Source organism: Stenella coeruleoalba (genome assembly GCF_951394435.1).
Source record: "Stenella coeruleoalba genome assembly, chromosome: 1".
Lineage (NCBI taxonomy): Eukaryota > Metazoa > Chordata > Mammalia > Artiodactyla > Delphinidae > Stenella > Stenella coeruleoalba.
In genome coordinates this window covers 137,944,492-137,970,898 of record NC_137169.1, presented here as the reverse complement: position 1 = coordinate 137,970,898, position 26,407 = coordinate 137,944,492, and the positions used below count along the sequence as shown (strand labels likewise).

Genomic DNA, 26,407 nt, shown 5'->3' with positions numbered 1-26,407 from the left:
CAAAAGTGAAGACTCAGGAAAGCTGGGGGTGTAGTCCCAGTCCGGGTCCAAAGTTTTGAGAATTAGAGGTGCCAGTGGTATAAATCCCAGTCCAAGTCTGAGAGTGAGAGAAGACTGATTAGATCAGGTAGTCAGGCAGAGAGAGGAAATTCTCCCTTCCTTCACCTTTTCATTCTACTCAGACCCTCAACTGATTGGGTGATATGCCCACCTACATTATGGAGAGCAATCTGCTTTACTGTGTCCACAGATTCAAATGCTAATCTCATCAGAAACAACCTTGCAGATACACCCAGAAATTATGTTTGGCCAAATGTCTGGACACCCTGTGGCCCAGTCAAGTTAAAAATTACCCATTACATAAAATTAGCCATTACAGAATGAAAGGTTGCCTACCTCTGTATTATTCATCCATGTGTCTATTTCTCTTCCTCCATGTGGCATATTCCATCACAAGGAGATTAGAAGTTTTTTTTCTCAAGAAACTGAACAGAGGTATTTAGAAATTAGGGCTACTAGGCACAGTGGAAATCTGGGATGAGGGGCAAAGGTAAAAATCATGTTAAAGTGGTTAGACTACAATTAGAATGATGGCACCTCAGTGGCTTTCCCCAGCTCTGTTCTTAGAAACAAATATCTAGTCATAAATGTTTCCACACAGGAAGGGCATTCTTCTCTGGAAAAGTTTGAATGACTCCAAATAAAATACTTCCGGGAACTAGCAGATAGGGATCACCTAACAGAAAAGGTAGCTAACCATCTGGTCACACAGTAGTAAAGCACATCAGTCAAGAAGCCTCACTCATATACAATATAAAGCTTCTAGTCATCTTTTTTTAAAATCTCAAAGATGAAAAGAAAATTAAAACAGAGGAATAATTCAATAGACACAGGGACAATGCAGGATGAGGAAAATATCCATAACAATCTCAGAGGGATAAAAAGACATCCTCTATCTATAAAACAACACCAAAAAATCCTACTTGGAAGAAAGAATCAAAGTAAAGCAGGATGTGAGGGGGGGGGTACCTCATGGAAATTAAAAGTGTGAGAGCTGAATTGGAAATTTAAGGTAAAGTCTCTGAAAGTGCAATAAAAAGTAAATATGTTAATACAAATGAAATTTTTAAGAGAAAGTTTTAAAATCCAGGAAATCAAATATTTGGATAATAAGAGTTCCAGAAAGAGAGAACAGAGGAAAAAGAAGGGGGAAAATAATCAGAGAAAAATGACAAGAAAATATGCCCCCCCCACCAGAAAAAGGAAAAGACAATATCCCAGAACCAAAAATACCAGTATGTAGATTAAAAGCTACTATAGATACTAGCACAGTGATTGAAATAAGAGCCAATAAAGGGATATCATCAGGAAATTTCAAAATACCAGGTTAAAAAAAGCACATCCAAAAAACTTCTAGGAGGAAAAGACAGATGGTGTACATACTGCATTGGGAATTTGAATGGCATTATCAGACTATAAACAGTAACATTCATTGCTAAGAAAACAATGAAACAATGCCTTAAAATTCTGAATTAAAAAAAGAACCTTTTCGTCTTATAAATTCCATACTCAGTCAGCTATCAACTGATATTGTTTTGGATTAGCAGAGAGGCAATTTAAGACAGGTGAAGAGAAAAAAAATATAGATTCTGTAAAAACTGACAAGGGTGTGAAGAGAACTGCCTAATTTTAACAATGAATTAAACTTCCAAAAAGATTCTGGGTTTGCTAAATTTGTTTACTTTTTAATTATTCTCTTAATTTTTTTATTTTGTTTTTAATTTACATAGAGTAAAATACACTCTTTTTTGCTTCACAGTTTTATGAGTTTTGACAAGTACATATGAACTTGTCAAACATATGAACACCACTACAGTTAAGATATAACACTGTTCCATTATGTCAGAATATTTCTTCACACTGGCCCCTTTATAGCCACTTCCTTCCTCCTCCACCCTCCTCCAAACTGAGCAAACACTGCTCTGTTCTGTTCTCTATAATTTTTCCTGTTCCATGTTGTCATATAAGTGGAATTATACAGTATGTAGCCATTTAAGCCTGGCTCCTTTCACTCCGCATAATGCATTTAAGATTCATCCATGTTATTGCATATATTAATAGTTTGTTAATTTTTGTTACTGAATAGTATTCCATTGTATGAATATACCACAGTTTGCGTACCATTTGGGTAGTTTCCAGTTCTTGGTGACTATGAATAAAGTTGATATAAACATTATGTACATAATGTGAACGTAGATTCTCATTTCACATGGGTAAATAACTAAGAGTTGGATTGCGGAATCATAGCATAAGTTTACATTTTACTTACTTTATAAGAAACTGCGAGGAAAGGTGGGGAATGGGATGAATTGGGAGATTGGGATTGACATATATACACTACTGATCCTACGTATAAAATAGGTAACTAATGAGACCCTACTGTATAGCACAATGAGCTCTACTCAATGCTCAGTGGTGACCTAAATGGGAAGGAAATCCAAAGAAGAGGGGATATAGGTATACTTATAGCTGATTCACTTTGCTGTACAGTAGAAACTAACACAACATTGTAAAGCAATTATATTCCAATAAAAATTAATTAAAAAAAAAGAAACTGCCAAACCAATTTCCAAAGTGACTGTAACATCTTGCATTCCTACTAGCATTGTATGAGAATTCCAGTTGCTTCTCATCTTTGCTAGAACTTGATATTCTGCAAGAATTTTTCCTCTCTCTCTCTCTCTCTCTCTCTCTAGCTCTTTTAATAGATGTTTAGTGGTGTGTCATTATGGTTTTAATTTACATTTATTTCCATGATGATTAATGATATTGATCATCTTTGCAAATGCTTTTTTGGCATTTGTTTTCTCCTTTGATGAAGCTCTTTTTCAAATATTTTATTAATTTTTTACTTGGATTTGTTGCTTTCTTATTGTTGAGTTCATATTTTTGAAGTATATTTTGGATTTGAATTTTTGTCAGATATATGATTTGCAAATATTTTCCTCTCATTTATGGCTTGTCTTTTCATTCTCTTAATTGTTTTTATTTAGAGCAAAGTTTTAAATTTCAATAAAGTTCAGTTTATCACTTTTTTCATTCATGGACTGTGCATTTGGTGTTGTATCTAAGAAATCCTTACCTGAGTCAAGTCACAAAGATTTCCTCTTATTTTTTCTACTAGAAGTTTCATATGTTTACATTTTGAATTTATGTCTATGATTCATTTTATGTTAATTTTTCTATAAACTGAGATGTGGGTCAAGGTTAACATCTTTGCATAAGGATATCCAATTTTTCCAACACAATTTGTTGGAAAGACTATATCTTCTCCTTTGGACTGCTTTTAGACCTTTGTCAAAATCAATTTAACACATTTTATAGATCATTTTTGAACTCTCTATTCTGTTCAGTTTATCAATGTGCATATTCATTTACCAGTATCATACAATCTTAATTACTGTAGCTTTACAGTAAGTTGTAAAATCATGTATTATGAGTTCTTCAACTTTAAGCTTTTTAAAAATTTTTCTGATCTTTCTCATTACTTTGCTTTTCCATATAAATTTTAGAATCAGCTTGTCAATATCTATAAAATCCTTCTGTCATTTTGATTAGGACTGCATTTAATCTATAGTTCAATACAAGGAGAAGTGACACCTTAACAATACCACATCTTCCACTTCATAAACATAGCATATTGCTCGTTTATTTGCATCCTCTTTCATTTATTTCATCAGTGTTTTGTAGAATTCAGTGTTCAGATCCTACACATATTTCATAAGATTTATACCTACTATTTATTTTGGGGAGTACTACTCTTAATGGTTCTTTAAAAACATTGAAATCCAATTGTTTATCGCTAGGGTGTAGAAACACAATTAATTTTTGTATAATGACCTTGTATGCAGCAACCTTGCTAAACTCATTATGAGTTTTAGGATCTTCTAGGAGCTTTTTTGTAGATTCCCTGGGTCTGCATAGATCCTCTGCAAAAATAAACAATTTATTTCTTCCTTTGCAATCTGTGTGTCTTTTACTTCTTTTTCCTGCCTTATTGCCTTGGCTCATTCAGTAAGGCGGACACCCTTGACTTGTTCCTATTCTTTTACCATTACATGTGATGTTACCTATGAATTTTTTAGAGATACCTTTTATCGGGTTGAAGTCTTCTCTTTTATTTCTAGTTGCTGAGAGTTTTTATCATAAATGGATATTGAATTTTGTTAAATGCCTTTTTTGCATATAATTTGTTAATATGGTTAATTATATAGATTGATTTTCAAATAATTAACTAGTCTGTATTATCTGGATAAACCCCACTTGGTTGTGATGTATTTTCCTTTTTATACATGCAATTTGCTGTTATCTTATTGAGGATGTTTATGACTATCCTCATAAAATATATTGAACTGTTTTTATTTCTTGTAATGTCTTTGCCTGGTTTTGGTAACATGGTAATTCTGACCCCATAAAATAAGTTGGAAAATATTCCCTTCTCTGCTATTTTCTGGAAGAGATTGTGTGAAAAGGTATTTATTTCTTAAATGTGGTAGAATTCACCAGTGAAACTCACCTTTGCCTAGAGTTTTCCTTGTTGAAAGGTATTTTACTCAGAATTTAATTTCCTTAACAGTGTAGGATGATTCAAGGTATCTATTTCTTCTTGAGTGAGATCTGTAATCTTGTGTTTGCAAAGAATTGGTTAATTTCACCAAATTTATCAAATTTATGGGCAGAAAGTTGTAATGTTTGTAGAGTCTGGATTTATTTGCATTCTTTCATTTCTGATAACAGTAATAAGTGTCTTCTCTCTTAGTCAATCAGTCTAGAGTTTTATCAATTTTGTGGATCTTTTCAAAGAACCATCTTTTGGTTTTATTGCTTTTTCTCTATTGTTTTATGTTTTCCATTTCATTGATTTCTGCTCTTTATTGATTTTTTTCTTCTTCTTCCTTTGGATTTATCTTACTCTTCCAGTTTCTTAGAGAGGAAAGCTACATTATTGATTTGAGATCTTTCTTCTTTTTGACTAGAACCATGTAAAGTTATGAGCTTTCCTCTAAGCCCTGCTTCAGGTGAATCTCAGAAAGTTTGAAATGTTGCATTTTCTTTCATTTAGTTCAAAATACTTTTTAATTTTCTTAATACTTCTGCTTTGACTCATGAATTATTTTAGAAGTGGTTTGCTTAATTCCCAAATATTTTGAGGTTTTTCAGATAAGTTGTGAATGTGAATTTCTAGTACCATTCTGTTATAATCTGAAACATGGTTTTATAATTTCAGTTCTTTCACATTAGTTAAGGTTTATTTTATGGCCTATAATATGATCTGTCATGGTGAATATTCTATGTGTACTCAAGGAGAATGTGTGTTCTGCTGTTGTTAGAGCATTTTATAAATGTCAATTAGGTCAAGGTCAGTGATAGTGATGTTCAGGTCATCTATACACTTAATGATTTCCTGCCTGGTTGTTCTATCAATTATTGTGAGAGGCACGTTGAAATCTCCAAATAAAACTGTGGGCTTATCTATTTCTTTTTTAGAACTATCAGTTTTTGCCCCGTGTATTTTGTTGCTTTATTATGAGGTGCATATATATTTCAGATTGTTGTGTTTTGGTAAATTGATCCTTTTGTCATTGTGTAATATTCCTTTTTCTTCCTGATAATTTTCTTGTCATCATGTATACTGTGTCTAATACTAATACAGCCACTCCAGCTTTCTTTGGATTAGTGTAATTTTGAGTGATTTCGAATTGTGTCCTGAACATTTTACATATCAGGTTGTGATCTGAGTCCTGTTAAAATCCTCTGAAGAAGGTTGGAGTTTTTGTTTCAACAGGCAATCAACTGGTTAGCTTCAGACTGAAAATTCTGTCTTGGCTTATGTGGTCAATGGCTGTAATATCAGTTCATCTTTCAAAAGCTTTGCTGCGCTGCTTTATATCTGCCCCACGCATGCACCTCTCATTGGCTAATCTGGTATTTAGTTGGGGGATTATGTAATGGTTCAGATCTCAAAGTCTTTGCTACAGTGCTCAGATTTCCTTTGCCTGTGAGGCAATCATGCATGTGCAGCTTGGAGTTGAGTTAGAACTTGTATTGGTTCATGTATAGAATTAGTAGACTGCCTAGCTTTCTCTTCTCTGAGATTTCCCCCATGTTTTTCACATCACTTGGACTTCCTTTCCCAAATCTTTGGCTAGAAAGACATGGTTTCTCTTGTAATTTTAGCGTCCCAATATACCTCACAGTTTACGTAAATGGGGTTGTTTGGGGGACAGTGAGATTAGAGAGAAAATAGAGGAAAAAATAAACGAGATTTTGGACCACAGGGGTGCTTTCCCCGATTCCTCTGGTCAGACAGCTTGTTTTTTCTCAGGATTTTAGATTCTCATTTGGCCAGGACTGCCATCATGCAGCTCCTTGGCTGGAATCATCCTCAGAGCAGGAAAAAAGAGAGGAAAAGAGGAAATAAAATGAAACAGGAATACCCATCATACCCTTTGGCTTGCAAGGCCTTCTTGTACTCTGGCCAGAAAGATTGGGTTCCTCTCATAGATTGTGCTTGCCCAGTGCTTGGTTCCACACTGGGGCTGCTGTTGGGTTAAAGATGGGAGACAAAGGGGGGAAATGATGGTAAACGCATCCTGTAATGTTTGCTCTTTAAGTTTTGGCTCCCCTCCCGATCTGCCTCTATTGTTAACTTTTCAGAGTCCTGAGTGATTGCTTTTTGTAACTAGAGCAGACTTTTTAGCAGTAATCAGTGGGAGAGAGAGGCTATAACTGGCTTTCTCCATGTTGACCAGCACAGAAAGTACGAACCCCTCCATATTTTTCTTTATTCCCATGCCTTTGGCAACTTTATTTCCTTTTTTTTTCTTTTTGGTCAAAGATCTGGCAAAAAAACTGATGGAAATCATTCACGACCAAATATTGGCATGTACAGTCTTTCCTTTCTTAAATTGATCTATCGTAGCACGGCAACATTTTCCAAAGGCAAGACCCTAATGAGCAGATATAGGTGCCAAGCCATTAATCAAAATTACACCAACACCAAAGCAGTTAGCCTCCTGTGTGCATGTTATTGTTTGTGTAATTTCATTATACTTCTGGCAGTGTATACTTGTTAGTTATGTTTCTATTTTGGTTTAAGAAAATCTCTTTTATATTAGCAACATGCAAAATCACATGTGAAATCCTTCCAGACAAATGTCAGTAGACAGGGTTTGCTTCTATAGCATTTAGAATATCTTGGGTTCTAATAAGACACATATTTCTTAGAATCTTTGTTTATTTTTGGTAAAAAGCAGTCATCATCAAATTTTAACTTTTATGTATTTTCGTAACATATACCAATAGGCTACCAGCCTGTTTGATTATAAGCATGGAGCATGTCATTTTCGTCTTTGGCCTTAACTTACACCTTGCTTTTGACTACAACATCTTCAGTACAAGCACTTACACATGTTTTTTCCATTATATATAAACCAAAGATGCCATAGCACACAAAGTTATTTAGAAAGATCAGATGAAACCTTCTAGTTTTATAAGCTACTCCTCCAGAAACAAGCTCTGTTTCTACATCACATTTTCCATACTTGTCATATTATCATCAGCTGATTCTATATCCCCAAAGAATGCTAACGACTGATCGATAACCCAGACATGTCTGGCCGTGGCCTACACGTGCCCTGGGTAGTTCATTTATTTGCCTTGGTGGATTTGCTAGAGTAGAATTTAATCAATAGCTAATTCATTAATTCTGGTCCTCGAGAATGTAGAGACTGCACTGGCTGAAGATAGCTAGCTGGCTCTGGCTTTGATTGAAATATGACAAACACTGCAACTGACAGCTTTACTGGGCACTGTAAAGTTCGCTCCAATAAGTTCACTTATTTATTCTCCATAAATGGATAAGCTAAGAAAAGAACATAAACAAGGAAGAGTTTTTATTACATGACTGGACTGCTATTCCAAGATGCATGATTTCCAGGCATGAAGCTCAAGGGAAAGCAGAAAGAGAGAACACGGATCATGTCTCTCATTGCCTTTAATGGATCCATGGCAGTTTTTACAGTTCCAAAGCAGTTTGGGGCTGTATTATTGATGAGAAGGCTGAGGCATAATGACTTTGTAGCATTCACAAATAATTGTTTAAATGTTTGCTTCAAGCTCCTGAACGATATAAATAATATTTTTACACACCAGCTTCCTTATGATAGCAGCACGGGGTCTGTGTCTCTAAATGAAGGTTAAACCACTATCTTCATCTAGAAAGCCCCCTAGCTTTTCAAAGTACATAGCTGGCGGTTGAGGATGGCATGACAGGCCATAGCTTGTGGAAAAAGAACTTTCCCCTTTTTGCCTCACCAAATTTGGGTGAAACTTTGAGGCCTCTATATTTTTATACTATGACATTGGATATCAGGAAATCTCTTCTATCGTTATTTTCCCTCTCTGATTTTTTTCAGTGACTGATAGCTTGAATACTGAAGTAATAATTTTACAATTAAAAACAATTTTTTTGAGCCATGTTTTATTTTTTTAAATGGGGAGTGTGCTGGGCTGTAGATGTAGAATGTCAGATGACTTCTTCGTCCATATTCTCAACTCCTCTTCTCGCCGGTATGGTTAACTTGAGACAGCTTTTCATTTGGACTGGAACTGTCTACTTGAGTCTTCGAAGGATATGGGAAGACCTCTCAAAAGAGATCATTTAGAGTGTATTTAGAACTGATGTACATACCCAGTCAATAGTCTGATAATCATAATGGCTTTCAGGAAATAGTAGTTCTGATGGCCAATGAATTCTGATCATCAAACTCAGTGTTTGATTAGGAGACCTTACAGAATATTGAGCTTATTCTTAAGACTCTGCCAGCACTATTTCCATCTTCTCACTTTTATCTCTTTCCCAAACTCCTTTTAACTTCTTGACTTCTTTCAGTTCCCACAGAAGCAGCTCAATCACTAAGCATTTGAGAGGCCTTTGTATGCATCTCGACAAAATCCAGTTTTTCCCCCCAATTCACTTTGGCCTTTAACTGCCGCTCCATCCCTGGCTCCCTGATCACTCATTGGTTTCTTTTATTGGTTTCATTCTAATTCCATTCATTAATTGTGGGTGTCCTCAACAGAAAGACTCCCTCTGCTACTCAAATAGTTCAAATGTTCTCACAGTTTTCATCATACTGATGTCTCAAGATCTCTGTCCCAGTTTTCTCCCTAAACTCCAGTCCCATATATTCAATTGCCTATTGATGTTCTATAATGATAGGCACCCATCACTTCCATAACCTCAAGCCTTAATTCTCATCTAACCCAATTTTTCCAACATCCATTTCTGCAAAGGCACCACCACCTTGCATATGATCGCAGACATCTAGCTTTGATTTTTTTTTAATCCCCTGATTTCACTCAATATCAATTTTAGTCTATTTTCTTTTGGAGCATCTTCTCATGGCTGTTCCTCTTCTCCATTTCCACCACTGCAACCCTAGCTCATGCTTTATCATTTATGTTGATGTACTTGTCTTAATTCAGTGAGATACAAGGAGGAAACGCTTTACTTTTTGCCTACTACTTGCTGCCTAAACATAATATTTTGGATGTCCTTTCCTCAACTCTTGAAAAACCTTTCAGGAATACCTTATGGCCTTCACATTATTTTTTAGTTATGAGTCTCATTTTAGTCATTAAGATTCATGATCAAGTATTAAAAAGTCCATTCTGGGAATTCCCTGGTGATCCTGTGGTTAGGACTCCATGCTTCCACTGGAGGGGGCATCATAGGTTCGATCCCTGGTCAGGGAACTAAGATCCTGCATGCTGCACAGTGTGGCCAGAAAGAGTCTAGCAAAAATTTAAAAAAAAAAGTCCATTCCATCTCCAGCAAAATATTAAGCTCACATGTAGTTCAAATATTCTACCATTTCACAGGCTCAGACCTGATCCCAGTTTTCCCTTTCTCCCTCCTTGCTCTTTCTTGCCTATTCCCTTTCATTCAAATGTGCCTCTTCCCAATGTTACTATTTTACTTCCATCACTGGATAGCCATCCAAGCCCTCTCTGTGGAAGGTGGCACTTTTTTGAACAATTGTGTTTTCCTTGAGAGAACCCATGAGGATCTCCCCAAAGCCAACTTCTCTCACATGAGTGTTGCCCTCTGCAACTGATCTATGGTGCCAACAGAGCAGGACACACCAAACACTCTTCTTGCTGGAGCCCCCTCCCCCCAAAACCCACCGTCATGGTCAGTGTAACTTCAAGGGAGCTCAAGCCTAGCCATCTTGCAAGACATCCACTGGCTCATAGGAAATGCACTCACGTGCGCCATGCTAAAGATCGACGGTGTGGCAATCTTGTCTCACCCTATCATTAGAGCGGCTCCAGACAATACCTGGCCATTAGAATTCTCTAACTGAGAAGCAAGCACCTTTTCTTGTGGTCATCTAGGCTGCCAACCCCCATGTCAAGCTGCCCCAAACTCCTTTCTATACTTCCCTCCAGGGACAGCTGCAAATTGGGCTTAGATATTTCTGCATCTCAGGAAGTACCAACCAGGAGAAGCAAGTGCTTCCAGTTTCTCTGAGTGATGTGTTTAGAATTCCTTCCTCAGCCTTGAGAATGTTTAGGGGTGGACTGGGGGTGGATTTTAATGTCACTCTTCACTAAGTAAATCATTCCTCTTTCACTCCATGGCTCAAAAATCTACAGTGGTTTTCCAATGCACTCAAAAATGAATCCAAAGTTATTTCCATGTTCTATAAAACCCTACAGGATCTGCAGTCCCCAAACCCACACTCCCAACACTCACCTGATTCATTTTCCATCATTCTCTTGCTCAGTCCAGCTCTGTCCCACCAGATTCTTTGATTGTCCTTCAACAAGCCATGTGCACGGATGTCTCAAAACCCCTATACCTCCTGTTCCCTCCGCCTAGAAACTCCTGTTCACTTGCTTCATCCCCTCTTTCGGATTTCTGCACAGAAGAGCCAGGCCTTCTCAGACAACCAATGTAACATATTGTACACTTACGTGTTTGTTTACTGTCCCACCTTCCCCCAGCAAAATGTAAGTTTTATGAAAGAAGGAACTTTGTCTTGTTTATTTGTAAGTATAGAACAATGCTTTACATATAGGAGGTACTTAATAAATATTCATTAAAATTCAAAAACTCTCCTAGAGTTCTGTTTATTTTGGGTTGGTTTGGGTGATGGGTCAATGTTAAAAGGCAGCTTTATCCTCAGAACTCAGCAGAATCTTTTTATTTGGGGGGGGTGTTATTTTTTTAATTTTTTAAAAAATTTTATTGGAGTATAGTTGCTTTACAATGTTGTATTAGTTTCTACTGTATAGCAAAGTGAATCAGTTATATGTATACATAGATCCACTCTTTTTTAGATTTCCTTCCCATTTAGGTCACCACAGAGCACTGAGTCGAGTTCCCTGTGCTAAACAGTAGGTTCTCATTAGTTATCTATTTTATACATAGTAGTGTATATATGTCAATCCCAATCTCCCAATTCGTCCCCCCTCTTCCCCACCTTGGTAACCATGAGTTTGTTCTCTACATCTGTGACTCTATTTCTGCTTTGCCAATAAGTTCATCTGTATCATTTTTCCAGATTCCACACATAAACGATATTATACGATATTTGTTTTTCTGATACCAGTCAGAATGGCCATCATCAAAAAATCTACAAACAATAAATGCTGGAGAGGGCGTGAAGAAAAGGGAACCTTCCTACACTGTTGGTGGGAATGTACATTGGTACAGCCACTGTGGAGAACAGTATGGAGGTTCCTTAAAAAACTAAAAATAGAATTACCATACGACCCAGCAATCCCACTCCATATCCGGAGAAAACCATAATTTGAAAGGATGCATGCACCGCAATGTTCATTGCAGCAGAATCTTGCTGTTTGTTCCCTTTTAGAAGCAAGATACTTAACGGAGGAATTCGTCATCAGTCATCCTCAGTTTGGGGCTATAGTTTTAAGTTCCTAAATAAGAGAAAACCCCATTAAACCGTCTTTCATAGTTAAGTTACTGCAGAAGCTCACTGATATTTCTCCCTACCCCTAGTCTCTTCTACTCTAATCTGCCAGGGTATTACTTCTAAAAGGACTTTATATTCTGCTAGTGATACCACTGCACAATCACCCTATTTCACCATCAAATTCCTCAACATGGTATTTGAGGGACTTCATAACGTTCTTCTTAAGTTCAGACTGACCTTCCATTATTGCTGGATGTAAATCGTTCGGTCGTCAAGTTGGTCCCATTACTCTTCTCCATATGGCTAGGCAGCTTCTCCCTCTTATTTTTGCTTATATGAATCTTCCTTCTCAGAATTCTTCCCATCCTCTTATTCCAGTTCAAGTCCACATCCACTTTTCCCATGAAACCTTCGTTGTTCGTCTAGACACAGTGATCTTTGTTTATGTGTTTCTGTAATACCTGTAGCCTCAACTACACACTTAAACACTTGATTTTACACTGCTGTACAATATTTCACCTGCTTCAGGTATGCATGTTTCACATCTCCTCATACTCAAGGACACAGAGTTTTTACCTTTTGATATTTTACTGACTCCAAGTTATGCTAAATATTCTAGTGGATAATTAAACATTCAATTATTTGATTTGAGAGCAGAGAATTAATACTGTTATCATATTACATTTATTTAGTTTTATATTAAAAGTGTCCTGATCATTTTTGATAATCACAATCTGGAATAGTATTGAAGAACTTGAATGTTATATAAATGATTGACAAAAATGACAAAGCTGAATAGGAATTTTTTTTTTTTTTTTTTTTTTTTTTTTTGCGGTACACGGGACTCTCACTGTTGTGGCCTCTCCCGTTGCGGAGCACAGGCTTCGGACGCGCAGGCTCAGCGGCCATGGCTCACGGGCCCAGCCGCTCCGCGGCATGTGGGATCCTCCCGGACCGGGGCACGAACCCGTGTCCCCTGCATCGGCCGGCGGACTCTCAACCACTGCGCCACCAGGGAAGCCCTGAATAGGGATTTTTAAAAGGCCTCTGTAAACATGATCAGGGAATGTACAGCTATTTATAACAATTTAGATGGATGTCTTAAAGTAATGTGAAGATTTTTTCCTTTGGCCCAAACAAGAACATTTTGACAACATTGTGATAAAATGTTAGAATAAAATGTAGAGCACCAAGGGAACCGTAACTCTCCATAGAAGTTTTTTCTGAACTGTATCATTTTAATATTTACCAGTAAAGGTAAGTGATAAAGAAATGATTTTCCCATAATTATTTCTTTCTTCAGTGTTATTTTGTACTTCTTGAGCTGAATGTGATGATTATTGTGGTGACGGTGGCCACAGGGATATATAGCAGTAACAGAAGTAGAATAGTAAATCTACTAACAATATGACAGACTTAAAAAGAAATAGTCAATAGCTCTGACTAGACTTTCTAAACACCCAGTGAATCATGCTAAAATGTGTGTAAACATTGTGGCCTTTATTAGAAGCTCTATGAAGGTAGCTTAAATTTTATTCCTTAGTGCTCTGGAAACTAAGTGAACTCTAATTGTCACTTTATGAACAAATCTACCCCCAAAAAAGAAGATCTATTTGAGGATTCATGATCATGTTTCTGCATGAGCCTACCTTTACTGATGTATTAAAACAAACAAAAAGAAACCCTTCAGTTTGTTTCCCCAATATTTCACATTAATTCCTGTGGTTTAAGAATGTTCCATCTATTTCACTCTTAAACATCAAAACAATGAAACCATTAATCCAGTTAATAACGGTGTGCATTTCTCAGAGATGTCTTTCATTTTAAATCAACAGCCAAAAGATTTTTCAGTGTTACTCCCATGGGTTCTAATGAGAGGTGGACAGGTGTTAAACACCCTATTCTTCTTTGATCACGTACATTAGTGTACCTGACTCAGATCCTCAACATCAAAACTGTTCTTGCTATTATTAAAAATATAGGTGGTCTCACTTCACAGTTATTCTGTGCAACACAGAGAAGTTACGATGGCATGGTTCTACATGGTGTTTTCTAGACTTTACTAGTTTGCCAGCTTTTGTGGATAAGTCCGAGCTTTGAATGTCACTTAAATGTAGTCTTTCCTGTAGTTGGTTATGCAATGAATACAAAAGAGGTATCTGCAAAACGTGGAATTAATTTTGAGAGTTGGATAAAGACCTTGGAATAATAATGGTGACTATACAAGTCACCTGTGAAACTGTTCTCTCATAGGTGACATTAATTTCTTATCGATAGAGTCTTATTAGTGAAAGTGTTATGTTTGTACCTCCAAGAAAAGGAAATAATTTTCTTTTTTAGCAGTCTATTAAAATGTCAAGATTTATCTTGACTGCGGCTTTTGAATGTAAATGTTTGGGCCTAATTGAATTCCTAGCATGTGATGTCACCTAGAATTCTGATAGGGTCCAGTAAAATTTGGCCTGTAAAGACATACTTCTCCTGAAACTAAAAGGTGTAGCAAGAATATTATTTTACACAGTGGCAGAAAGATGGTCCACATAAGTTATTGTGATAATTTTATTTTAAGATCTTAAAGTATAGGGACTAAACTCATATGTGCTTACTCTTCTCCAGAGTATTTACTGGAAGGTTTTATATAAAAAGCTAACCTCTAACTATTTGTGAATGGTTGTTATAGTTGAAAATTCTAGAATTCAAACAATAAAAGTAATCTTGAGTATCAGAGTTCCATCCTCTTTTTTGAAAATAATAAGAAGAAAAATAATTATTTTACATTTACCTAGTGTTTTGCAAATAACAGACTTTCCTTGCTGTGCTGAAATGCGAAAATATGTCATGTCCAAATCTCTGGGGCTTTATTAAAACTTTAACTACTTTCTTCTTATAGACTTCTTAAAAATATACTAAAGATAGTACAGGTATGTCATCTGGACTGTGTCATTCTGACAAGTAGACCTAAGTGCAGAATTAAGGTTCTGCACATTAACCTGAGAGTCGATCATTTTATTCAGGATTCACTCTTCTGTGAACAGCTTTATGTTATGATCTCACTCAGTATAGTAGATGAAATGTTAATAGACCATTGAAAATGCAGTAAAGTTTTGGCGCCATGTTATGCCTTCACTGTATGCCAAACCACCCAAAACAGTATATTTATATGTTTAGAAAAAACCGTGGCTCAATTTTTAAAACTCAGACATCTTCAAGAACATAATATTATAAAGGAGTTTGTTATGGGAATCTCTAATTCCACTATTTCTGACCACAAAACATATTTGATCATGGTATATAAAGAACTATTGCAGAATTAACTCTGTTTCTATGAGTCAAAAAATTAAGATAAAGTATATTTGGAGGGAGCTTATCAATTTTATCAATTGTTAAAATTGATAAATGTTATGTATCAATAAATAAATTCATTGATAAATTTTATCAGTTGATAACTGATAAAAAGATTTTATCAATTTGATCATGTACTTTGGCTGTAGGTAACAAAACAACCAACAGTAGAAGCTCAAGTAAGTAGCTCTAGAGGTAGATTGTTGTTGGCATTGGTTCAGTTATAACATACCGCAGAGGCGTCTTTGTGATTCTTATGGTCTTTCCCAAATGGTTGCCAGAAGAATGAGATGATTGCCAAAGTTCCAGACATCATGTTTAGCAGAAAGAAAGAAAAAGGGAAAAGGCGACAGCCACATCAAGGAAGCCAAAATTTCCTAGGGACCTTTGTTAGAATCGCACCATCTTCTGGTTGCATCTGTTTGAGCAGCTATGGGTCACGTGACTAGTCCTAGCTGAGGGAAGGAAGGCAAAGGAGAAGGGGATTATAAGTAGGGATTAGGTCTGACACATATTCTAATTTCCACCCTATTTACTAAGTCAAATTATTTGTCTTGTTTTTACTTATCAACCAAAATTTCTGTTGATTTTCTGACTAGCCGCAAACAATGACAGTTGCTTTTTGCCTCTGAAATTTAAAGTGGGGACCACCGGACTCATGTCATGTGTTATTCTCCCAAAAGCTTAAATGGTTTTGATTGATTCTCAAAACATAGTCTATGGTAGTAGCATATATCAGAATATATATTAGGATATGTATTCTTTTGCTCCAGCTTTTTCATTAGGAAGTTGTTGATGAAATAGACCAAACTGGAAGGCAGATGAGACTGATAACAGCAATGTTAAATGTTGTCTTTTCAGAAATACTGATTATTCTGTCCATTGCAGATCCCTTCAGATTGATTGGATGTCTCCAGGGAAGCCAAATGGCATCATTCTGGGTTATGATCTCTTACGGAAGACATGGCGTTCATGCCTTAAAACCCAGAAGTCAGTGAAGGACCACAGTCATGAACTCTGCAGAGCAGTGAAGTGTCAAAAACCTGAAACTATCTGTGGACCCAGGTGCTACTCCCCTGAGGCTAAGGTATATCTTTTCAAACTAGTCAGTGACATATGTTTTTCTCAGTAAACTCCAAGTGAAATCACTTGCTTTTTTTTTTTTAACATATATAATTTTATTTCTCAAGTATACTTCAAGAAAGCTGGGGAAAAAAGAAATTACTATTCAACATAATAAATTAAAACTATGACTTAATTTTTTAAAGATTATCTGCTATGTCTATGATAAATGGTATTGCTATCAAGTGACCTCCAGAAAAGTGAGAGGATACTTTTAACATTTTACATTTGTGTCTGAGGAAATCACTTGCTTCTTAAACCATGATTTATCATGATCAAGATTTCCACCTATCAAGAAGACCCCATGGAAAAGGAAGGATGCTTATACAAATCCTATCTTCCTGATGAGCATTTTAGCCTTCTCATTTTTCATCACCTTCACAGGAAAATGAGTTTATTGAAATGATAAGGAACCTCCCGAATTTGTTTGATTGAGTGAGTTGAATTTTCTTTACAACAAATCCATTCAGCTACAAGTGGGTGTTTGTTTACATGACACTGATGAGTAACTGTGATTGGGACCTTTCATGGTTTGACTGAAATATTTTTAAATTATGGCCATTTGCCGATTAGTGTTCATATTTGTTGCAGTTTAAGAATCAGATCAATAATACAGCCAGACAGAGGGGTTTGTAAATGGTTTTTATTGATAAATGATGCAGAAAATCCTTAGTTTGAAGATAGGATTTCACATAATGAAATAATGTTCCTATTTGTCAACAACATCACACATGTAATGACTAAAGCTACGACTAAATTCAAAAGATTCACTGCAAAAGGACATAGTAATTATGAAAGTGAGTGGTTGAAGCAATATGGATCAAAATACAAATTATTATGGGGCTTCCCTGGTGGCGCAGTGGTTGAGAGTCCGCCTGCCGATGCAGGGGACACGGGTTCGTGCCCCGGTCCGGGAAGATCCCACATGAAAAAAAAAAAAAAGATTATCCCTCCAGAAAAATGAAAACAATATTTTAAAACAATTATTATGGCTGACACTGGCTAAGCAGTTGCTATCATCTAAGAAATGTCATAAAGCTAGTAGTTACTACCTGTACTTTTTTTTGACACCTAGGCTCCAGAATTGTTATTATGCCTAAGTTTTACGTCATTTTAAGGCATTAAATGTGTGCCATCTGACGAGCACACTTTCATAAAATGAAATGAAATTTAGGATTTCTGAGCGGAAAAAAATTGCTAGAATAAATTTTCCCATTGCAATTCTCCAGGAGAAAAAAAAAAAAAACTTTGATGCATTAAACAAAGTCATTTTGACTTTAAGGATTAAGGACACACACAGGTATTGTCAGCAAAAGATGAAGTCAATTAAAGTCTCAGGAGGAAAAAAGTTGTTTGTAAATTTTGTTTGGGGTTAACCATGAATATATATTTCCTGGGTGAGAGGCTGGAGAGAGGTAGAAAATAGACTTATTGTGAGTCTAAGAGTCTTTTGGCTAAATCACTACAGGAGCATCTGTAATAGTTATACAAGCTTCCCCGTGTGATTACAGCCATGGGTGTCAAACGCCAGTGAGTATCACACCTGGAGGGCTTGTTAAAACACACACAGCAGGTCCCACCCTCAGAAGAAGTCTGGGGTAGAGCAGGAGAATTTGCATTTCTAACATGTTGCTAGGTGATGCCTCTACATCTGGTCCCGGGACCACACTTTGAGAATCACTAGATTACAGAATTACTTTTGGAAAACAGAGAGCAAGGAACAGGCTGCCTATCTGAATATTAGCTACACACTTACCAGCTCAAGTTATTAAAATTGTTTTCTGAGACAACGAACTTGAAGACTGAATTCGAAGATTAAGAAATACTCTGTTGGGCTTCCCTGGTGGCACAGTGGTTGAGAGTCCGCCTGCCGATGCAGGGGACACGGGTTCGTGCCCCAGTCCGGGAAGATCCCACATGCCGCGGAGCGGCTGGGCACGTGAGCCATGGCCGCTGAGCCTGCACGTCCGGAGCCTGTGCTCCGCAACGGGAGAGGCCACACAGTGAGAGGCCTGCCGTACCGCAAAAAAAAGAAATACTCTGTTCAGGAGGAGACCTCTCAAGAGAAATAATCTCCTGAAAATGTCCCCTTTGGGGACCCATCGATGATCTAAACCAGAGTTGGTTAGAAGAAAGGCACAAGTTTCACGTGACTGAAAGAGCTTGAGAATGGCACTGACACTGAAAGTATGGAAGGGAACCAGTCCTAATGGCCCATCACTAAATAAATGCTTGAAAATTTAAAAGGATGATAAGTCCTAGCGAATCTTGCTGAAGGAAAAGCCTGGATGTTCTTCGATGTCCAGAAACTCACTATACGTGAATGGGACTTGAATAAATTCTTTAAGATTGTACAACAAAGGGCAAGATTTTAGGTCACTGTCATAAAACAAGAGGAAGGTGTGTATTGCTTTACCCTGAAAGCAAAAATGACCAGCATTCCTAAATCCCACATAAACACAAAGAGAAGAGTTTTTGCTTAACTCTTTTAAAATGGGGCATAATTTGAAATTTTACTTGTCACATAGAATCTGTCATCAAAGCAAGGAGTCATGCAATTTAACCTTGGAATTAGACTGATTGTGGACCCTCATTGCTAATAACCTGACACAGCAAAGCCAATTTATTGCAGTTCGTTTACCAGGGCTACCTGAGGAAACATAGAAGACTTCTGCCCAGTTTCTTTGCTCTTGGGTCACTTTTGAGAAATGAATGAAGTACTAAGCTAGTCTTCAGACTTAGAGATTCCATATTTTACTGCCCTTGTATTAAGCATGAATCAAATGTCGGTGCAGGCTGGAAGTAGCAATGAGCAAAAAAGTAGAAGAGAAGCACCTCTTAAACAGTGGTCGATTTTGTCTGCCACAGGAAGCATCTATCGAATTAATGCAACTTATGCCGAGTATATGTTCTGAGGCTACATCTCAGCACTGTTCCGTGTTTCATTTGTTCTAGATACAGAGTGTCAGTCTCTCAGACCTCAAGTGAGCATGCAAAATAATTATTTGATTGCTGAAGCACATAATTTCTTCCACAGCTCCTGGAGAAAACACTGTTAAAAGGGCTTTTCAAAATTAATTTCCATATAAATTTCCTTTTCTATACATACACACACACACACACACACACACACACACATAAAAATGTTGGACACTGTTGAGATTGCCTTGTCTGAAGATTGGGTTCATAAATAAGTGATCATATAAATTAGTATAAGGAAAATGCAATGTATTAAAAAAAAAGATCAATGAGAGACAGGTTTCCACAGATGCAATGTTTTTAAATTAAACAATCATTAAAATAAAAACATATATATGAAGGAAATCATTCATTTACAATTCTAAATCATCTTCTCATTGGAAGCACTGACATTCAAAAGATAATTCATATTTATAGAGTATTATAATAGAGCACAAAGCATGGTTGAAGGCTAAAAGAAGCTACATTGTATCAAATAGCACTGGTAGAATTTGAATGATACAGAGAAAATGTATTTTTTAAACCTTTAAATTTTTATCAGAAATATGCTACATTTGGTCTCAGATCAAGTCCTTATTAAATAATAACTGTATCACATAAGATATGGTGGTACAATACTCTTAATAAAACGATTTCTTTATACCTGATTCTCAAATTTCAGGTGTGTTGTAATGGAGTTCTCTACGACACCCAGCCTGGACACCGCTGTTGTGAAGAGAAGTACATCGCATTTGTTTTGAACTCAACTGGAGTTTGTTGTGGTGGCCGAATACAAGAGGGACAACCGAATCATCAGTGCTGCTCAGGGTATTACGTTAGGATTCTACCAGGTGAGGATCATTTCCAGTAGTACTCGGTAATCTTGGGAACCAGAAAAAACAAATATGTGACTTGTGTCAGTGAACTATTTGAAGCACCTCCCCACCAAAGATTAAACCACTAACACGTAGCCAATGGCCGGCTTTAGGTATCATTTCTTCTCTCCACTTTTTTGAAATATAAGCAAGACTAGGTACAAACTGGAGAGGGAATAGAGACTCATTATATGTATTACATAAAGAAATATATCTGGAGAGCTGGATAATTCCCTTTTTTGTGACTTTATTTTATCCACATGGCTGAGTATTCCACCATAAACTCTGTGAATTGCTTCGTGTTCCACTCCATGACGCTGTTCTCCATTTTCTCCATTTCTGTTCTGAAGGATGTACGCATTGTTCCTAGTGGGATCCTAACCACAGATTCCATTTATCTGAGGCCCCCTAGTTGCTCTAGGTCTGGCAGGGGAGGGAGGGATGTAGCAAAGAGTAGCAATCAGGAATTTTTCCCTCCTCACCTTCTTTTCTTTCTGTCTTATCAGCCAACCGAATAAGCCATTTTCCAAATTCAACTACACAAAACAATGTCCAGTGAATATAACTGAAAATAAAGATAACAACAATTGGCATTTATAAGACAACAAGTTTCTGGCACACTCTGTATTCAAGGCTTTACATATGATATGATACCTTATATTTTTTTCACAACTGTAGGAGACTGGTATTTTACCTTAAGTTTACAAATAAGGAAAGAGGTTCAGAGAGAATCAGTAACATGCCCAGATCTACATAGATGGGAGTAGAAGAGCTGAAATGCAAATCTGTGTGTCTTTCCAAAATCCATGCTCTTTGGAGCAGTCTACTTAATAGGTGTTAACATAATTATTAAACAACTATTCCAGACTTCTAAAAGCTTCATTACTGTTACTGTCAGTTACTATTTATTCTAGAAAAGCCATTGAGAATACAGATTTTTTTGTCCTAGTACCTAAGTTTAATGCCTATTTCTTCTTTAAAAGCACAGAAAATAGATATGGGAGAAAGAGAAGAAAGCTAAATGTTTGGATGCCCAATGCTTTGAGATATCTAGTTTAACATGAAATTTATGCCAAACGTGTAGTAAATTCAGGTATTGTTCAGTGTACCTTGTGTTTGGTACAAATATATCCATCCAAGATATCTGTGTCGAGAAATTGTCTCACCCAGTATATCCTTTACAAAACACTGGAGCAAACAGGGAAGGTGAAATGATTAAATACTATGCAGGTTTATTCAAGGCAGAGATCTTCTATTCTTCATAATTTGTCCTTAAAATTAATAGAAGACTCTGCCCTTGTAAAAGTACAGTTATTTCTGATTCTTATGCAAAAATACTTTCATAATTAACTCTTAATCAACTGGATTTTCCAAGTAAGAAAATACAACGGTGACAGAAACAAAGATTTTGCAGAAAAGCCTTAACTTCGTTATACTACAAATCATAGTGTTAGGCAATGAATTAAACACTGTCAAATGCTTTACTCTCTCAAAATAATTTACACTTTGCGAGTTTTCAACTATATTTCACATCTTCCCTCCTTGCAAAAAAATCTGCCTTGAAAATTCTAACTATAGAGGTGAGATGGAAATCTTCTGTTGTTCCGTCCTTCCCATTCTTCAGACCAATAGGTCATATTAGGCTTTTCTCTAAGTCTAGCATAGAACTAAACGATTACGTTTTCATCTCCAAGTCACATTAAAATTTTTGGTAAGTTATGATTTGCCATGAACTGTCCCAACTCTGAAAAATATCCACTATGCCTTAAAACTGATGAAAAACACTTGGTTGCATATGTCATGGCTGTGAACACCTAGGATCTTTACCTGTCACCTTTCTCAATCCTAGCACAAAGTGTCAGATCTCCAACGAAGAAATCAATCTACTCTTGTTCTATTTCCAGATGAAATTCAACTTTTTTTTCCCCCAAAACTGAAATAAGTCATGGAAGCTCAAAGGTCGTTTATTGATACTATGCAAAACTTTTTAATAAGTAATTTTTAAAACAAGAGTTTTTAAGACCTCCATGATCTGTATATTGACACATGCTCATTCAGACCTCAAGCATTTTATTTTTTTATTATATATTTTTTATTTAGTTAGTTATTTATTTACTTTTGCATCTTTATTGGAGTATAATTGGTTTACAATGGTGTGTTAGTTTCTGCTTTATAACAAAGTGAATCAGTTATACATATACCTATGTTCCCATATCTCTTCCCTCTTGCATCTCCCTCCCTCCCACCCTTCCTATCCCACCCCTCTAGGAGGTCACAAAGCACCGAGCTGATCTCCCTGTGCTATGCAGCTGCTTCCCACTAGCTATCTATTTTACATTTGGTAGTGTATATATGTCCATGCCACTCTCTCACTTCGTCCCAGCTTACCCTTCCCCCTCCCCATATCCTCAAGTCCATTCTCTAGTAGGTCTGTGTCTTTATTCCTGTCTTACCCCTAGGTTCTTCATGACATTTTTTTTTCTTAAATTTCATATATATGTGTTAGCATACAGTATTTGTCTTTCTCTTTCTGACTTACTTCACTCTGTATGACAGACTCTAGGTCCATCCACCTCATTACAAATAGCTCAATTTCGTTTCTTTTTATGACTGAGTAATATTCCATTGTATATATGTGCCACATCTTCTTTATCCATTCATCGGATGATGGACACTTAGGTTGTTTCCATCTCCAGGCTATTGTAAATAGAGCTGCAATGAACATTTTGGTACATGACTCTTTTTGAATTATGTTTTTCTCAGGATTGGGTCTTCGTTGCTGTGCACGTGCTTTCTCTAGTTGTGGAGAGCGGGGTCCACTCCTCATTGCGGTGGCTTCTCTTGTTGCAGAGCAGAGGCTCTAGGCACGCAGGCTTCAGTAGTTGTGGCTCACGGGCTTAGTTGCTCCATGGCAGGTGGGATCTTCCCGGACCAGGGATCGAACCCGTGTTCCCTGCATTGGCAGGCGGATTCTTAACCACTGCGCCACAAGGGAAGCCCTCAGACCTCAAGCATTTTAATATCTACCAATCTGTTGAGCATGGCCCACATTTGGGTCTTTTAAGTGGTTAATTTTTCACAGGATTAGAATGCCTACCTTGATGTCAAAAGGAGAAAATGCAATCTTACTGGATAATCAAAGAATCTCAATATATCAGTACCGAAAAGAAGAGATTATATTGGGACCTCTGTTTTCAGCCAATGGTCTTTATTAACTGGTTTAACACTGTTTACATTAAGAAAGAAAGCATATTGACCCCAAACCATCTTATATTTCAATGTAATTAAAATTCAGTCAGTAGTCTGCCAGTTCAAGGCTGAGACAGGTATAGGCATTTTGATATTTCTAGACAGGTCTGAAATATTGGTGAATAATATTTACTTCATTTTGTTGGATAATATTGACTTCATTTTTTCTCACAGCTTTCCTCCATAGAACCCCTATAACAAAGAACAGCAGAGGAAAGAATGCTCTTTCCAGTCCCCTTTTTTTTATAAATGTGCTAATGACCTCAAGCTAAATGTTAATGCGGGTCATTCTTTGATAAGAATAACAATTAACTGTTAAGACTGCATGGTAGCTTTTAGAGAGAAAACATTTTCAAGCCTGTCGTGAGATAGATTCATTTTGAGAGGTTAATGAGAAGGTGACTGATCCTTGTATCTTATGTCTAATAGCCCTTTTTTGAGCGGGGGGAAATCAGTTTTACTTCTCATTGATATAATCCACACCTCTTGTTATGAAGCCTTCTGTCAGTAACTGAATAACATTCTGAGGGATTCCAGAAAATATGACTAAAATATCCAATCGATATTTGTTATACTCAAAAGTGGAGGGTTTTTTCTTTAAAAAGGGTTGGTTTTCCCCAGTATAGGTGTGTACACTGTTCCTCTAAGCCCACCATTGTCCTAAGTGATGTTTAATTAACTGTTGCTGCCCCTGGACCTTGTGACACATTATGTTAAAGAAAGTTTGCCAACAAGGGACACTGAGCTCTTTAGCCGTAAAGATTTAAGAAATGGGAGCTACATTGCAGACCAGACAGGAGAAACCTCTCACCCAGAGAAATGTAACAAACACAGCAACTGCACTGTTCACAGTAAGATCATGTCTCCATTTCTCTAGGTACCTCATGTAAGTAGAATCATATAATATTGGTCCTTTTATGACTGGCTTATTTCACTTAACATAATGTTTCCAAGGCTCATACATGTTGTAGCATGTGTCAGAACTTCCTTCCTATTTCAGGTTGAATAATATTCCGTTTGTGTGTATATACAACGTTTTGTTTATCTGTTCATCTGTTGATGGATATTCGGGTTGTTTCCACCTTTTGGCTATTGTGAATAAGGCTGCTATGAGCATTGGTGTACAATTATCCGTTCGAGTCCTTGCTTTCAATTTTTTTGGCTATATACCCAGAAGTGGAATTCCTATATCATATGGTAATTCTATGTTTAATTTTTTGAGGAACCGCCATAGTGTTTTCCACAGCAGCTGCACCAACAGCAATGCACTGGGTTTGAATTTCTCCACTTTCTTGCTAACTCTTGTTATTTTTTGTTTTGTTTTTATAATAATCATAACTGGGTGTGAAGTGGTATCTCATTGTGGTTTTGATACACATTTCCCTAATAATTAATAATATTGAGCTTATTTGTGCTTATTGGTCATGTTCTTTAGAGAAATGTTTATATGTATGCTTTGCCCATTTTTTAATTGGATTGTGTTTGTGTTATTGAGTTGTAGAAGTTCTTTATATAGTCTGGATATTAATCCATTTTTAAATATGTGATTTGCAAATATTTTCTCCTGTGGGTCACAGCTTTAATCAGTTGATAGTGTCTTTAGATGCACAACACATTTTAATTTTGATAAAGTCCAAATCATCTATTTTTCTTATTGTTGCCTGTGCTTCTGGTGTCATATTCAAGAAATCATTGCCAAATTCAATGTCATTAAAATTTTCTCCTATGTTTTCTTCTAAAAAATTTATAGTTTCAGCTTTTATATTTAGGTCTTGGATCTATTTTTATTTAAATTTTGTATATGGTATAAGGTATGGGTTCAACTTCATTCTTTCCATTTGGATATCCAGTTTTTCCAAAAAATTTGGTCCTTTCCCTATTGAATGGTCTTGACATCCTTGTTGAAAATCATTTGATTATACACCAAAGGTTTTATTTCTGACTCTCTGTTCTATTCCATTGGTCTATATGTCTGTCTTCATACTAGGATCACACTGTTTTGATTCCTGTAGCTTTATAATAAGTTTTTCTTTTTTTAACCTCTTTATTGGAGTAGAATTTCTTTACAATGGTGTGTTAGTTTCTGCTTTATAACAAAGTGAATCAGCTATACATATACCTATATCCCCATATCTCCTCCCTCTTGCATCTCCCTCCCACCCTCCCTATCCCACCCCTCTAGGTGGTCACAAAGTGCTGAGCTGATCTCCCTGTGCTATGCAGCTGCTTCCCACTAGCTATCTATTTTACATTTGGTAGTATATATAAGTCCATATAATAAGTTTTGAAATTAGGAAGTGTGAGACCTCCAACTTTGTTCTTTTTTGAGATTGTTTTGCTAGTTGAGGTACCTGGAGATTCCATTTGAATACTAGGGTGGATTTTTCTGTTTCTGCAAGAAGTATTGTTGGAATTTTGATAGCAATTGCATTGAATCTCTATGAGGCAGGAGATAGATGGGCCCCAGGCTGAACAGTTTCCCGCCTGTGGACAGAAACTCCATAATAGCAGAAACTCCATAAAAGCAGGATGGAGAAGGCTGGGCCCCACCCAGAAAAGATATAAAAGACCACATATTCCTCATTCTTGAAGTCAAGGAGACCTCCCCAACTACACATGTGCAGAAAGGCTCCTTGGAGGTCAAAAGAAGGGGGAGCCACCCCATAGTAAGTGATGTCAACTACCCATAGGCCTCTTCACTAGAATCCATCTTGGCTAGGAGATGCTCACGCACACGTGAGAGGACCCCGAGATAAACCATATATGGACTCAGAACCAGGCAAAGCAAGATGAGTGGCCAAAGGAAGCCTGGAAGAAATGCCCCATAAAAGTGATTCCAACTACCATGAGGGT

General features: G+C 36.8%; 1 protein-coding gene across 1 annotated transcript in view; it reads left to right on the top strand.

The window, feature by feature from the left end:
* Positions 1-26,407, top strand: part of USH2A (usherin) — a 785,755-nt gene that overhangs the window by 548,873 nt on the left and 210,475 nt on the right. The window contains exons 47-48 of the mRNA XM_079900731.1: positions 16,239-16,437; positions 20,113-20,281. Coding sequence (XP_079756857.1) covers positions 16,239-16,437; positions 20,113-20,281 — 368 coding nt within the window. The remainder of the gene's footprint in view (positions 1-16,238; positions 16,438-20,112; positions 20,282-26,407) is intronic.